We start from the raw sequence: 15,178 nt of genomic DNA, 5'->3' as shown, positions 1-15,178 counted from the left end.
AAAAAAAAAAAAAAAACAGAAAAAGAAGAAGAAGAAGAAACTATAACAATACCATTAATTTAATTGTTTTCTATGAATACATAAGTGCGTAGAATGAGAACTTGTTTAAAATTTTCTTTTACGCGAACTCAACCCGTCATTAAACCAACTATGACTGCGTAGCAGGCTTTACATTACAAGGAAAAAATAAAAAAAAAAACGAATGAAATAACAAAGAAGGGGAAAATCAAACGGCTTTTTAACCGGAACCAGCATCCTGTACAACAAACGCATTAAATAAATTGAAAAATGTTAGAATCTTTTTTCAAGTCGAGAGAACAAAGGCAAGACCAAGCACGTGTTGTTTGAATATTTAATTGAAAAATTTTCCACATTTATTTAATGCGTCATATGGTTGGTTAAATGATCCGGGTTACCTCGCGAAATCAAATACGAATAAAATAATGAAATGTTTTTTTTTTGTTTTTGTTTTTATTTTTCGATATCGAATATTATGCTGCGTTTTAATCAAATTATGCAAGGAATTAATCTGTTAAAGAGCCCGCGCCAAGCAGCTCAAGCTGCTGTAGGCTCTTTTTCTAAAGTTAGTCTAGAACTTTAATTGACTTTCACGTTTAACTTTGCGAAATATTTGGCTAACTATTGAATCACGAGAATCGTCGAAATTCCATTATCTTTGAATTAATATATAAGAATTACAAAGTATTTTATTATTTGTTCGCTCAAAATGATTTTTATCAATGCAAAATTTCGATTAGTGTAATGCCGTACAATTATTTACATACGCACCAAACGTATGCTTAAGTGATATGGTGGCACTCTTTGTAAAATGAAAAAGATCATTTGCCGCAAGCAGCATTTTCTCGGCTCGATTCCAAGGAACATGCGACTAAATCGTGACAAATGATGAAAAATGGATGATGAAAACTGATTTGAAAACGCAGGCCAGGGTAACTACCGGACAGGAATTTTCAGAGATCCTATAAAATATATATATTCTTGATCGGCGTGAAATTTTGAGTTGATTTAGCCATGTCTGTCCGTCCGTGTGGTGTGTGCTGTTGACACTCCCCTGGTAGCAAAAATGAAGATATCGAGTTCAAATCTGGTAAAAGCATTGGAAGTGATAGAAAAAGTGGGCCGATCCAAACAATTTTTAATAGCGGTCGTCCTTAAGCGAAAGCACGTTACTCTAGCAAATTTCCTCAGAATATCTCGAACTTTCCAACCCGTAGATAGAATGCAAGAAAACAAGACGGACAGACAAGTTTAGATTGGTACAAGAAAAGGTGAGTCTATTCTAGGTCCATCTGAGTTTTAGAATCGTTCTCGCACAAACTTAATATACCCTTTGCACCATAAGCGCTGTAGGGTATAAATATATTTGCAATTTTAATTGATATGAAGTCGAAGTGATCGGGTATCAGGACTTTGTCACAAGGCAAATATAGTTTTCTTATTTGTACTAAAGCTAACAATGAACAGCTTCTCTATAGCATATGGATGAACTAAGAGATTTTGCATACAATGAATGTCATATAGTTGGGAAAACTCTAATCGAGATCGCCCTTAACTTATGGGGCTAAGCAAAAGAAAAAAAAAAGAAGAAGCAATTTTCTTCATTGACCCATTTTCTTCTTGAAACGGGTGGTTTTCTTCTTTTTAATCTGGAATATGGAAAAGTCTTGATTTAAGTCAAGATATGCTAAACTAAACTTTTTTAGAAATCTCTTTCTCTCTCTGTAGTGCTGACAGCAAGATCAAGTCTACTACTGCGTAGTTTATCATTGTTGTTATTTATATAAGAGATATGCTCGGAATTTTAATAGACAAAAGAATTATATTTTGTATATTTCTTCTTCTTTCGAAATCAACACGCAATAAATATTTATTTTGCATATTGTTTTCTTTTCCAGATGACCTTGATTTTAAGCAATATAAACATATCTCCCTTTTTATTTGGTTTTTTTTTTTTTTATAATTAAAAAAGAAGAATTGAAAAACACTCTTTATGTGCACATTTATTCGTACAAATATATCATATAAATAAATATATCAATAATATTCTAACGCATTTTACTATGCAGCGGTATCTTCGAAAAAGCCATATGCCTTGGAGAGCGATTGTTCAATATTTTTGAAATGTTTTTTTTTTTTTTCTGTGTTTTTATTAAATTAAAATTTATTTTAAAAATACATACGCATTTAAAATAAAAATAAATAACAAAATAAATAAATTATAATTAATTAAAATAAATAAAATTTGTTGTCTTTTGCCAGTTATTTTTTTTAATAGGTTTCTTATGAAAAGTTTTTATTTCTTTCTACATCTCGCATATCTCATTATATTTTCAACTGGCTTCAAGTAATTATCAACAAAATGGAAACAATTCTTTTTTTTTATTTTTATTTTTAATTTTTTTTTTTTTTTTTGTGTACAATGTTTCTTTCATCTCTTAAACGAAACTCCAGTAAGTAATTTGGCGGCGGCGGCGGCTGTGTTTCATTGCCTAACCGGGCAATGCTAACATTATCGTTAACGTTAACATCTTCTTTTTAACTTCAATTTTAGTTCGTTTACTTAATTTTTTCTAGATCTGATGATGTCAAGTCATCTTCAAGTAATATTATGATCCCTATTAGAGATAGTTTTTTTTTTCTTTCTTTTTTTTTTTTTTTTTGTTAATACGAAAATAAAGTCTTTCTATGAAAAACAATTTCGTGCCGGTTGCGCTTGTTTGTCTTTCGTCTTCTTTTTAAGCTGTTATGAAATTCAAAAAAAAAAAAAAAAATATCATTTTGTCAAAATTCTTTTTAGTGAAAGATGTTTGAAAAAGTTTTTCAATTTTTAATAATCATCATACTACCGTTGGGTAGTAAAAAAAAAAAGCTACAAATTTGCCTAAAAATTCTAAATGAATTGTACGTGATCGTAGTGAGGATGATTGACCCGAAAAATCTCAATATTTGATTCTTGCATAAATGAAATGCATTTCAATGCATGCTTTGTTTGATTATTTCATCACTATTCAAACTCATCAAAATTCTTGATCTCAAACAAATCGTTCACAGGATTATGAACAAAAAAAGCGATTAAACTTTAAACTTGAGCAACTATGGTAAGCAGCATTTCAAAAGCCAGGAAATAAAAAAAAAAAAAAAAAAAACGAAAACAATCGTAAATATATTATCGCTTTATGACTTTTCCATTTAAATGAGGCGAACTTATCCAAATATCTTTTCTATTCGGTGCTTTATTTTACGAATTAGACGAGAAGTCAGAGCAAACTATATGAGGAGAATAGCAGGGGACCAGTGTAATTTGATGCGAAGATGCGTAAACGTGATAGAAAAACAAAGACTTGTCTGCGACAAACTTTACGAAGACAACGCATAATAAAAGAAATGAATTCGTATAACGTACTACTGCACCGATTTATTTATTTTTGATCAAAGTAATTTTTAATTTTTGGTTTGGGAACAATCGATGTCCTTAATCAATTTGTCTTTATAGGCAGTATGTTGTAGTTTATGTTATGTTGATTGCGAATATATTTGAAAGCGACTTTCAAAGTCTTCTCTTTGCTGAATGTAAAGAGAGTTTTAGATCGTTTTAGCTTTTAGGACGATATGTCTTATGAGGTGTAGGGTGTAGTTTTCGTCTTTTCGTCTTCCTTCATAAATTTTTCTCGCAAATGCTTGTAACCGCTGTTGTTATGGGCTCTTAGTTATACTTTTACATCGATTATGACCGTATTGACGCCTATTTTCCATTTTCATTGATGGCCATCAACTAACCAAACGTACACATGTAAATAATCCATTTTCCAGCTAAACTTTTCTGACTATCAATATACCATACGATCAACGTGCAGATGTACAGGATCAAATCAGTACAGAATTTCCGTTCGGATAGATAAGATAAGAGTGAACTATTCGGACACTTAGTGGTGTCTGCATGCTAGTGGATTTGATTTTAATAACTAATGATGGATTCTCCCATTGTCGGTACTGCTAAATTGTGGTATATATGCATACATATATATCTTATAGTAGGATCGATTCAGATGACAGGTAATAGAGAAATATTCCAATAGTTAGTGATAGATGTTAATAGCGTTGATCCTAATAAATAACAATGGATTCTTCTATTAGCGGTATTGATAGATAGATAATGTCGCTTTTGTATGGAAGCTTTGGCAATTTGGGGAGTAACAGGACATGGGATCATCATGAGTTCTTTCGATGATGAAATTAATTATGAAAATATCTAAAGTCTAAAGTAAAACTTTCTTTCATTAATTGGGACGATTTAAAATCTTACATTCACGACCGGAAATCACACGACCACGCACGTCATTATGAAAATATTACAAAAAAATTGGTTGAAACATTATTTTAAGTGAACGGAAAGTCAACACTATATGTGTAACACTATATGTGTTACGCAAGAAAGTAAAGAATTAATAGATCTTTATAGATAGAATGGATTCAAACCATGGAAATTAGTTCCTTACTTGTATTTTCACAAGTTATTTTTCACTTCATGCAATCTCAACTCTGGGATAGATGCACTAGAAACATGATGTAAATGCCATAACAAGATTGACATGACTCTTGTTAATTCACTTAAAGCTAACTGCATCTATTAAATATGAAGAGCACTAATTAAAAATTAAAAAAAAAAAAAAAAAAATTACAAAAAAAGCGCTTAAATAGGTGCAAATTAGAGCAATATTGAAAAGAAATCTACACACACACACACACACACACACACACACACACACACACATATGCACACACACACACATACATATATATATATATATATGCACATACAACAAAAACTTAGCACTTTTATAAAACCTGAAAGTTTCCGTTTAATTTGAATTGTGTTCGATATTTGTTTTACTTGCAGGTATGCGCCGAAGAGAAATGCCAAGAGGAGGTTGTGCTATTGGCTCTTAATTATATGGATCGTTTTTTGTCCACAAAATCGGTGCGTAAAACGCATTTACAAATCTTGGCTGCCGCTTGTTTGCTGCTCGCATCGAAATTGCGTGAACCAAGTTGTCGAGCTCTGTCCGCGGATCTTTTGGTTTTTTACACGGACAATAGCATTCATAAAGCCGATCTGATAGTAAGTAAAAAAAAAAACGTAACGAAATAAATGCATTGAACGAACTAACAAACGCCAAGTCATTTACGTTATTTGCAAGAACGGTCGATGTATTTAAATGTAGTTAGTTATGACTATTGCTGCATTTATGATATTTACACTATGGTGTGCTAAGCCGTCTTCGATATTCGATGTGCAAGAAATATTTTACTTAACATTCCTTTATTTACAATGTTGCTCTCTATCAATATTTATTTAAGAGGTTTAGCTGTCTTTTATGGATGTCTTTCTGTTTCGATTTTTTTTTTTTCTTATTTTTTTATTCGAAATATCTGCTCCTGCTGCTGCTGCTGCTGCTTTTGTTGTCGTCGATATTGTTGTTGTTGTTATTATTATTGCTTTTGTTGGTGTTATTATGATTATCGTTGTTGCATACTTTGTTCATAATATTTTTACTGAATGTACGTAACGTATGTATGCAAAAAGTGGAGAGTTTTATAATTGCAACATATCTCTCAATTATTTGTTAAATATTACATTGCGACTGGTTGCCTATAAGTCTTGTCTCTTCAATTTTATTTTTATTTTTTTTTGCAATTTTTTTCTTTGTTTTGTCCTGTTTGTACGTTTGTCTGCCTCTTGAAATAATTTTTAACGCCATTCTTGACGAGAAACCGCATTATTGAAATCATCATTCCATTCAACCATCATCAATGTTGTTTTCCTTGTTGTTGTTGTTGTTGTTGCTGCTGTTGCTGTTGCTATTGTTATTGTTGTTGTCGCAGCAGTCATATTCATTAAGTATAACAGCAACATGGGCGTATATAACAAGAACCCAGCATGCCAAGCAACTTTTCATGCATACAGGGTACAGGGTGCATAACTTGAGAAACTTTCTTCTATCAACACACTCCGCCATATGTTGTTTTTACAAACCCTGCTCTTGAGAAAGCGTAACAACTACAAGATATGCTGGCATACCAAAAGTTAGATTGTCGACATGTATCTATATATATATATGGGTGTGTGTGTGTGTGTGTATGTGCGTGTACAGGGTAGCATATTTTTTTTTTATTTTTTTTTTTCAATTTTTATAAACCAAATCAGACTGTCATTTTAACTTGGCTATTTCTGGTATTTCGCCAATGCCAGTTTTCGTAGGGTTTTGCGCGGAAGATATCTTTTTAGACTTATTCTGGTTAACAAATGAATAGCCACAGCAACAGTAACAACACCAACAGCAACAATAATAATAATAATAATAATAATAATAATAAGAATAAAAATAACAATAATAACAAAAACAAAAACAACAATGACAATAATAGTGAACTAGCATCAGCTAACTTAAATTACTCCTGCTGCAATCCCCATGTACTTTATTTAGTCGGCTCCTTTCATCTGTTAGTTATTCGTTGACTTGCTTGCTGCATAAATGTATTTTTTTTTTCCTCTTTTGCTTGTTTTCGTTTTCAGCGGCCCACGTAGTATTTGTACGTATGACTAGAGCCACACCGAGAAGGACTTTTCGTATCTTATATTCGTTTAGATTGTCTGCATGTCGGTTGTTGTTGACGTTTTAACATGTTGTTGTTGTTGTTGTTGTTGTTGTTACTGACTCTGCTGCTGTTGCTGCTAGTGCTTATATTATTATCGCAGGCACCATGGTATGCCTGAATAAGAGGAAGATGATACTTTCTGTAATAATGAAAATGGTAATAATGATGATCCTCAGCATGATAATGATAATGATGATGATAATGATGATGATGATGATGATGATATGAATTTTGAACTTGTTTATGTATGCGTGTATCCATTTGAGCATGTAGTCGCTGTTGTTGTTGTTAGTTCACTTTAACAGATAAATATGAATCGTGTCTAAACTTTGATTCAGCTGGTTTCGCTACACGCCTATGACCAGAAAACGTATCGTACACTTGAAAACATATTATAACCAACCGATGTAATAACGTAACTTGTATCATTTCAATCCTTAAAGGAGAAAATTTTTATGAAATATTTTTGTTTTCTTCTCTTCAAAATTTTGAATGAGAGAAATGATTGGTGAAAAGCTATTCATTTCAATTATCATTTTCATCCAAGATACATGCAGTTGTTTGCCTTACAGCGAACACACACATGATCGGTGACGTTATCTCAAATACCAGAAAGCCCCATAAAATGAATTTCTGGGCATATTTTATGCTCAATTGGCCGATAATTGACTGAGTATTCGAGGTCGTATACTATGCAATTAAACACATGTGCACATGCACGTCTGTAATTAACATATGAGGATATGTAGTAGAAGTAATTGTTTAATGTGGCTTATAGACGATTTGTGTTCTGAGGCGGTATTTTCTAAACTATGGTATCCTGCTGTGTACGTAAAGATTTTTATAGCCGAAATTAACTAAACTGATTTTAAGTGAGATTCGAATTAACATTGAAAAATTCAATTTCGTTACGTTCGATACGTTCGTTGACTGAACTTAGCTGAATTAAGGAAATTGTCAACGTTGGACTTTCTCTTCTCTCTCGTATTCTAAAGATTTCTCTGCCTCGAAATTGATTAAACGATTTATTGAGGATATAATTGTTGAACTAAAAGTATTTCATGTTTTCAATACACACGTTATACGGTTGTCTAAAAAATGAGAAAAAAAAAGAAAGAAAGAAGGAAGCCGAGGAACCGGCTATTTTTCATTTACTCTATATCAGGTCAGTGACAAATGATTCTTGGATAAAATTGCTGTCAGTAAAAATATATCGATCGTGGAAATTTACTATGCTTAACTTGCCATGGAATTTGCGAGTCAACGAAGCCGATGCATATGGGCAAGTTATTGTAGTAAGATGGTGCCGTTATAAAAAGATAATCAAACCTGAATTCTTCACATTTACTCTGATTATTTGATTCGCCTAAGTAGCAGCAGTGGAATGAATCAACTTCGATCATTCCTTTGTTGACTTTATTTTGATCGATTATTGGCAACGTAGTAAAGCAGACAAAAGTCTTCTCGCCTTCTTGAACCGGTTGAGAGAAGAACATGGCTTAGCTGCATAATTTTTGAATAGTCTATGGGTATGGTATCGCAGGAAAAATTTCTTAGCATAAGAAACTTAAAAAGTTGTTTTATTAAATTCGAATTCATTTTAAGGAAAATACAAGTAAAAACATTATAGTCGCCCAAGATCGGTCATTAAGTGTACTACACCGCTGCGCCTAATGCAATTTATTATTTATTTTCGTCATACAATATCAGAAATAGTAACGTATTTTGCGTGTAAGGCCACACTTCCCATCTATCGTGGGATCAAAACGTGTGTCGATGTGATTCAAATTGAGTAAATATAATTTTCATTTTAATGACGTCATTATATTCCACCTATTTTTATTAGAAAAAATCGAAGAATTAGACATTTTCATTTTTTCATAGGAACCCTTTTATAGATGGACTTATATTTAGGCAATTTTTAGCATAAAATATAAAAAATGCAACTTTCTTGCCATCTAGGAACTTATTTTTCATAAGACCCCTTATTTGCGGTCCAGTCCAAAAATTAGACCGTTCAGTTCGAAATTTATTACAGTTCATTTCTACGTCACTACTACTATTACATTAAAATATTAAAAATTTCTTGCCATATGAAGGTTTATTTTTCTTAAGAAAAATTATGGGAATGAGATAAATGAAAATTAGCCTATCCGATCCAAATTTTTCACATCAATTTATTATGTCGAAGCATTGTGATGCAACAATTTTTGTCGAGATATTTTGAAAATTGTAAAAATTTTTTTCCCAGGGGATAGCAACGGTTTTAAAGTTAAGCATTCTAGGGGGAGTGGCAGCGAAATTGATTCAATTAAATCGGTTTTCAATAGTCAAAGCATGCAAGCTTACTAAGTTCACAAAAATTATGACGAACACAAAAGTTTATTGGCAAATATTAGAAGGACAGACGGACAGACGAGTTAAAAGATTAATCTATTTTAAGTTTTTCTGGTCATTATATACATGCGCACGACTTGTTATAATTTGCATTAAAAGTTGTGTAGGGTAGAAAAATGATTTTAGCCGTTAAATGAGATCGAAGGATTGATATAATGACCGTGAAGCGAATGAAATGTGAATAAAGTGTTAACTAAGAACGTCTCGTTATAAGAAGTTGAAAACAAAAAGACAAATGTTTTATAATAAAAACTCGGTCGTATATCACCTATGATGGTAAGCAATAATAAATTTTCAATTTTTTCTTATCACATATGTGCTTGAGTATACTTGCGAATAGGATATATAGGAATAGTAAGGAATTGTGATTGAGTGACCATCTTTATTTGTATAGTGTATTATGTTCATTTACTAAGTTACGATTACAGGAGTATGAGTAAAATTTCAACGATTCGGTTCACTGATGCTCACCTATTCAATGAACTCGATTATAGAATGGAATTCGGTAAATAGTATGGAACGTATAAAATTATTATATTTTCATTGAAAGTGAATTAATTGATTTTTCTAAGTGTATTTGAATATTTTTCACTTCCACTTTTGTTGGCCTTTAACTGAATTTTGTTTGAGAAGTAAGATGTTGCTTGAAGCGGTTACAGAAAAAATGTAAAAGGAGGCAAAGGAAAGAATTGCCAATTCATGCTGTATTTTGTTGTTGTAGATTGGAATTTTTGAACAACAGAAAGGAAGGAACGTAAGTATATTGCAGACACCGTGTCCGAATCATCACTTTCCCATGGCAAGAGCTGCATGCTGTAATCTTGCTGAATTTTTGTTGTTATATGTTGGTCTTGTTCTTCTTCTTATTGTTGTTGTTGTTGTTGTTGTCGCAATAGTTATTTATTCCACCATACACATGCATACACACACACATGCATAAACACAAATAGTTAACACACGCGCTCGCGTTTATATATACGCATACATACATGCCCACATATACATGCAAAGTCTAAGTTAACAAAAAGTATCATCATTATCATCTTGATTGTGGCACACTCCTGCTTTAACAGCGGGAGGTAAATGCAGCTTAATATTTATTTTATGAACACATATATGTATAGGTGTTTGTACGCAATTTCCTTTCCTTAACCAATCCTGTGCAATCTTTACAAAAGCCAGTCATTTATAACGAGTGGGCTTTGAATTGTTTCCTAAGGCCAGTTTTATTTGATTTGTAAGAGCTTTTCGCTTTTCGCTTTTGGGTTTTTTTTTTTTTTTTGAAACATTTTTTTCTTTGCCTTATTTCTCGTTGGCTATGGTGTGTGTCTGTCTGTCTCAGTGTCTGTCTGTCCGTCCGTCCGTCCGTCCGTCCGTCCGTCCGTCCGTCTGTCTGTCTATTGCGTTTATTTCTATTTATCTATCTATATATCTGTTTATCTGAGCTTGCGTTTGTATGTGTAGTTTATTTTTCTATGAAATGATGTAAGACGAAGACTAGACTTGTGCACCAATATATCTAGAGAGATAAAAAAACGTGGGCTGATGACTGTCTTTCCTTTTCTTTGTCTGTATTGTTGTGTGTTGTATATTGTGCGCATATTGTTTAGTTGTTGTTGCTAAGCATATCAGGTCTTGTTAAGTGCAGAAGACTTGGAGAGTCTCAATTAAAATTACTTATTCAATGGCTGACAGATTGTGGCCATTACTTTTCATACGATTCTGTGGAAGAGTAACGATGAGACGTGATGTTATCGGACATTAAAATGGTTTTTGTTGTATGTATTGGACTTCCGACATGTCACCCCTTTGCAAGGTCGTCTACGTTAAAACTTAACTACTTTCTAGACTGGCAAGCAGGCAAACAAGCAAACAAGCAAACAAGCATACCATCCAATAATGCCACCGACGTTGCCGTGATAACTATACAAATATATGCATATATATATATATATATATATACACGAAAGCACATTTAACTGTTTTTGTATTGGTCAGCCAGCACTTGTGCATTTTATGCTTTTTGTAACGCTTTTATGCCTGAGGAGCGCAGAAACGGAATGTTTACTATGTGTGTTGGTGAATTGTGATTGTCATTGCTGTGCTGCTGTTGTGCTCAAATGGAAGATGGGAACATCTCTACATCATTTTTAGAAGCTTTTAGGAGATGATTGAACTTCTTCTCTTGTTGCACTTTACAACAACATGTGCATATAACAATATGTTGCGAATGTATGCCTAGCGTATGTGTGTGTGTGTGTGTGTGTGTGTGTGTGTGTGTGTGTGTGTATGTATCTGTTTGTCTGTTTTGCTTAATGGCATTACTAGCAAGCAACTTTACACACTGTTTTTATTTATTTATTTATTTATTTATTTATTTTTTGGTCGTTTTTGTTTTTTCTATACAGTAACGTTACAGCACACCATACAGCAATTCCAAAGAGTTTAATAACAATCAAATGTAATTGATGTCTGCTTGGGCATTTGGGCTGTGTTGTGTGAATAAGCGCTAAAGGCAATTGTTGTTAAAGAGTATCGCTTAACATTGCTGATTGTGCATTTTTACGGTGTGATTGTTGTATTGTTGTCGCTTATGTTCATTCTGTTTTGCTTTTTTGTTATTATTATCATTATTATTGTTGTTGTTGGTGTTTTTTTGTTTTTTTTTGTTTTTTTTTTTTGCTGCTACTTCTGCTGTTGTTGCGTTTGCAATAAATGCATTTTTCCTTTTTTAGCGAAACTGAAATTGATTCGCATATTGTTTCAAGGACTTTTTTGGAATATTAATAGCTTAGCTTAGCCAACTCTCGTCTGTTGCAGTATATTCAGCCGCCATCAGACTGGGTCGCATTGTATGTGAGTGCGATTTTGTGTTATGTCAATAAAGTTGAATATTGGTTTCGGAATACCGATAACAAAAAAAAAAAAAAATAAAAAAAAAAAAAAAAAAAAAATCCAGAATAAATGCGAGCGGAATCTTGTGAGAGAGAAAAGGAATGTATTGCATTTAATGTGTAGTTTTTTCTGCTTTATTTTTTTCTCGTTCCGTTGAAATACTTGGAATTAAATAAAAACCGAAAAAAATTCTTAAAGATGGCGTTGTTGCAGGTTTAAAGGAAAACTTTAAATCGTTTAGAAAAATGCATTCCTTGCCAACGTTTACGTAAATTTGTAAAAATTCGTGGGAAACGTCTGATATATAAATACTAAGGATGTTGGAAGTAATAAAATACAAAGAAAAAAAAAAAAAAACTTTATATTAATAATACAATGGCGTAGCGGTGAACATTTTAATTAAATTGCAGAGTTAATCGTCATCAGGCTAATCTTTGTTGCTTAGTTTTAGCAGCAAAACAAGTAACGCTTTGCCTGCTTCCTCCCTTTATATCTCCCTTTATTTCTCCCTACCTCGCTGCCCTTCTTTATCTTTTTGTCTTTCTATATTACATACAATCGCTATACACCAATGCGATTAGGAGAGAGACGAACAGCTAGACGGAGACAGAGAGAGAGAGAGAGAGAGAGAGAGAGAGAGAGAGACTTAAAAAAAAAAAAACGGCATTATATGGAAAGTGGTCTGATGGGCACCATTTTTAATAGTGTACGTTCTTAGACTAAAACACTTCAGTGTATAAGATTTTATCAAAATATCTCAGCAATTGCGATCGGTAGTTTAAGCACAATAGTGTAAGGACAGGGATTACACGAGCAGATCGGTTTGGGAAGTGATTTTGAGCATCTCTTCTAGATGTTCTGCACACCATCCGGCATAGTACGATTCGAATATATGAAAGTCCCCAAAATACTGTCATTGCAAGTTTTTATACTGATATGAAAGCAACACGTACGTCTTTGGGCCAAAACACGCCAGTCCACCGAATTTCATCAAAATTCCTCAAAAATTACAATCTATAGGTTTAAGACAAGAAAACCAAAGGTATAGATCGACAGAAAACTTTAGATTGTTTAATAAAGTGCTTCTAAAAATGATTTTGAATCGATTGGTGTAATAGGAGGTGGGATCTATCTTAAGCTCTTCTGCTTGTTGCATACATTTGGACAAACTTAATACGCTCTTGTAGTGCAAGTGGTGTAGGGTATAAAATATAATAGTATAGCTGGAAAATAAATTACTGATAGCTATTTTAAATGATTGAAATATAAAATGTTGAAAAGTGATTAGGTTAATCAAATTAGAAGCGTGTGTGTATTTATTGGCCTTGGTAAGGGCATTAATATTGAAACACTTACGTAATGTAGCCAAGTAATGCTGAAGTTTTGGTGTGCATAACAGAGAAAACGTTCCTCGTAAATTTTTTATCAGTGCTCTGTGCTTGTTTTCTTTTCATTCCTTTCTCTGTCTCTTTCTTCTTCTATTTCTACTTCTATCTATCTTTACTACTTTTTGTACGTTATTTTTCTAATCCACTGATTAAATGTTATTTTCTTTGGTTTTTTTTTTTTTTTTTTTTTTTTTTAAATTTTTTTTTAAAATAATTTTTAAAAAATTTTTTTCAAAAAAAATTTTTTTTTTTTTTTATTTTGAAAAAAAAAAAAAAAAAAAAAAAAAATGTAACGTTACGCTTCATCAGGGATTCTTTAAACGAATATAAAAAGAAACAAAATATGTAAATATTTTATGATTGCTAAACCCTGACAGATAGACAGCCAGTAAGTAAATTACTTATGTGTATTATATATACATGTGTACATCATTTATTTTAATGTATATATATATATATTTATGTATGAATGCATGCATATATATATATATATATATATATATATATATATATATAAGTAACTAATGATTTTTGTTAATTTTCGTTTCGTGAATAATATTAAAACTTATTAGGTATGGAAAGAAGTGACAACTCAATTTTCTCGATCTATCATGCATGGTAGCATGGTAGCATGGTAGCCGTTTGGTTGGTTGGGCTCGTTGGTTAGGTCTAGTTGTTTGTTAGTTAGTTAGTTAGTTAGTCAGTTAGATAGATAGATAGGCTGGTTAGTTTTTGTCTCTTTCGCATTGAATTTCATACCTAAGCCTAAACTATGAAATGAAATGCGCTTGAAAAGTACATGTTTTACCTAATTAACTGCTTGCTATTGCTATGTTTTACATTGTTGCCCAGCTATTTATTGCCGAGGATGAGTTGCTTGAATTCCAATGTGTGTCTGTTATGTGTTTTTCAAAATCTCGGTGGAATGATATTGTGTTCGGCCGTAGTAGCGGCATGAGCAAGAGCAAGAGCAAGAGCTGCAGTTTACTATATGAAATCCAGTCATGTTTTCTTCAATTGCTTTTTAACGATAATAGAAAAAAAGGTTGTTTTATTTTTTTTTCTTATTTTTTATTTATTTATTTATTTATTTTTTTCGTTTTGTATTAACTCGTTACTGTTATTTTGATTTGTTGCTTGCTTTGGTTATGGTAATGTTGCTTTTGTTGTTGGAATGTTTTCCTCAATCATAAATTGTTTACTTTATATTTCATATACCAAATGAAGTTGCACAGCCCATTACGCGTTGTTTCTTCGTACGAACCGCAACAAGATAGATAGATATTCTCTCTACACAATCTTATTGCGATCACATTGCGTTTTGTTGTTTACTTATAAACTAGCCACTTATAGACATTTACTTATCCCTTACCTATCCCTTACCTCAGTTACTTTAGTTAACCCTTAACCCTTTACTTAACTTACTTATTTAACTTAGTGCATCGGTCCTATATGATTGTTGCAATATTAATCCATAGTCCTTGTACATTTACTACTAGGATTTCAAGTAGTAAACAATCGTTTAATGTTTTGAATTCCCATAAAGCTGTTTGTAAGTTTTAAAATTAGTCGTTGATATTGATGGCAAGATGATTGTTTGTTGGCTCAGTTGGCTGATGTTTCTCATTTTTTATATGGCAGCTATAGACAAACAGACAGACTTAAGAATGCGTTAGTCAACGCGTTTACTTTCTAATTTACAATGTTAACCGTTAATTTGTATTTACAGCAACAATAACAAGAAAAACAAAAGCAATGATTTTCTTTTTTCTTTCTCTCACTCTCTCTCTCTCTCTCTCTCTCTCTCTCTCTCTCTCTCT

The 15,178-nt window shown here is 32.3% G+C and overlaps 1 protein-coding gene across 1 annotated transcript in view; it reads left to right on the top strand.

The window, feature by feature from the left end:
* The window catches only part of LOC119644623 (G2/mitotic-specific cyclin-A), a 94,633-nt gene that overhangs the window by 38,640 nt on the left and 40,815 nt on the right, over positions 1–15,178 (top strand). Inside the window, exon 2 of the mRNA XM_038044248.1 lies at positions 4,919–5,140. Within this exon, the coding sequence (XP_037900176.1) occupies positions 4,919–5,140 (222 nt within the window). The remainder of the gene's footprint in view (positions 1–4,918; positions 5,141–15,178) is intronic.

The sequence above is a fragment of the Glossina fuscipes genome, unplaced genomic scaffold, assembly GCF_014805625.2.
Source record: "Glossina fuscipes isolate IAEA_lab_2018 unplaced genomic scaffold, Yale_Gfus_2 0, whole genome shotgun sequence".
Classification (NCBI taxonomy): Eukaryota; Metazoa; Arthropoda; class Insecta; order Diptera; family Glossinidae; genus Glossina; species Glossina fuscipes.
This window is presented reverse-complemented; position numbering and strand designations above follow the sequence as displayed.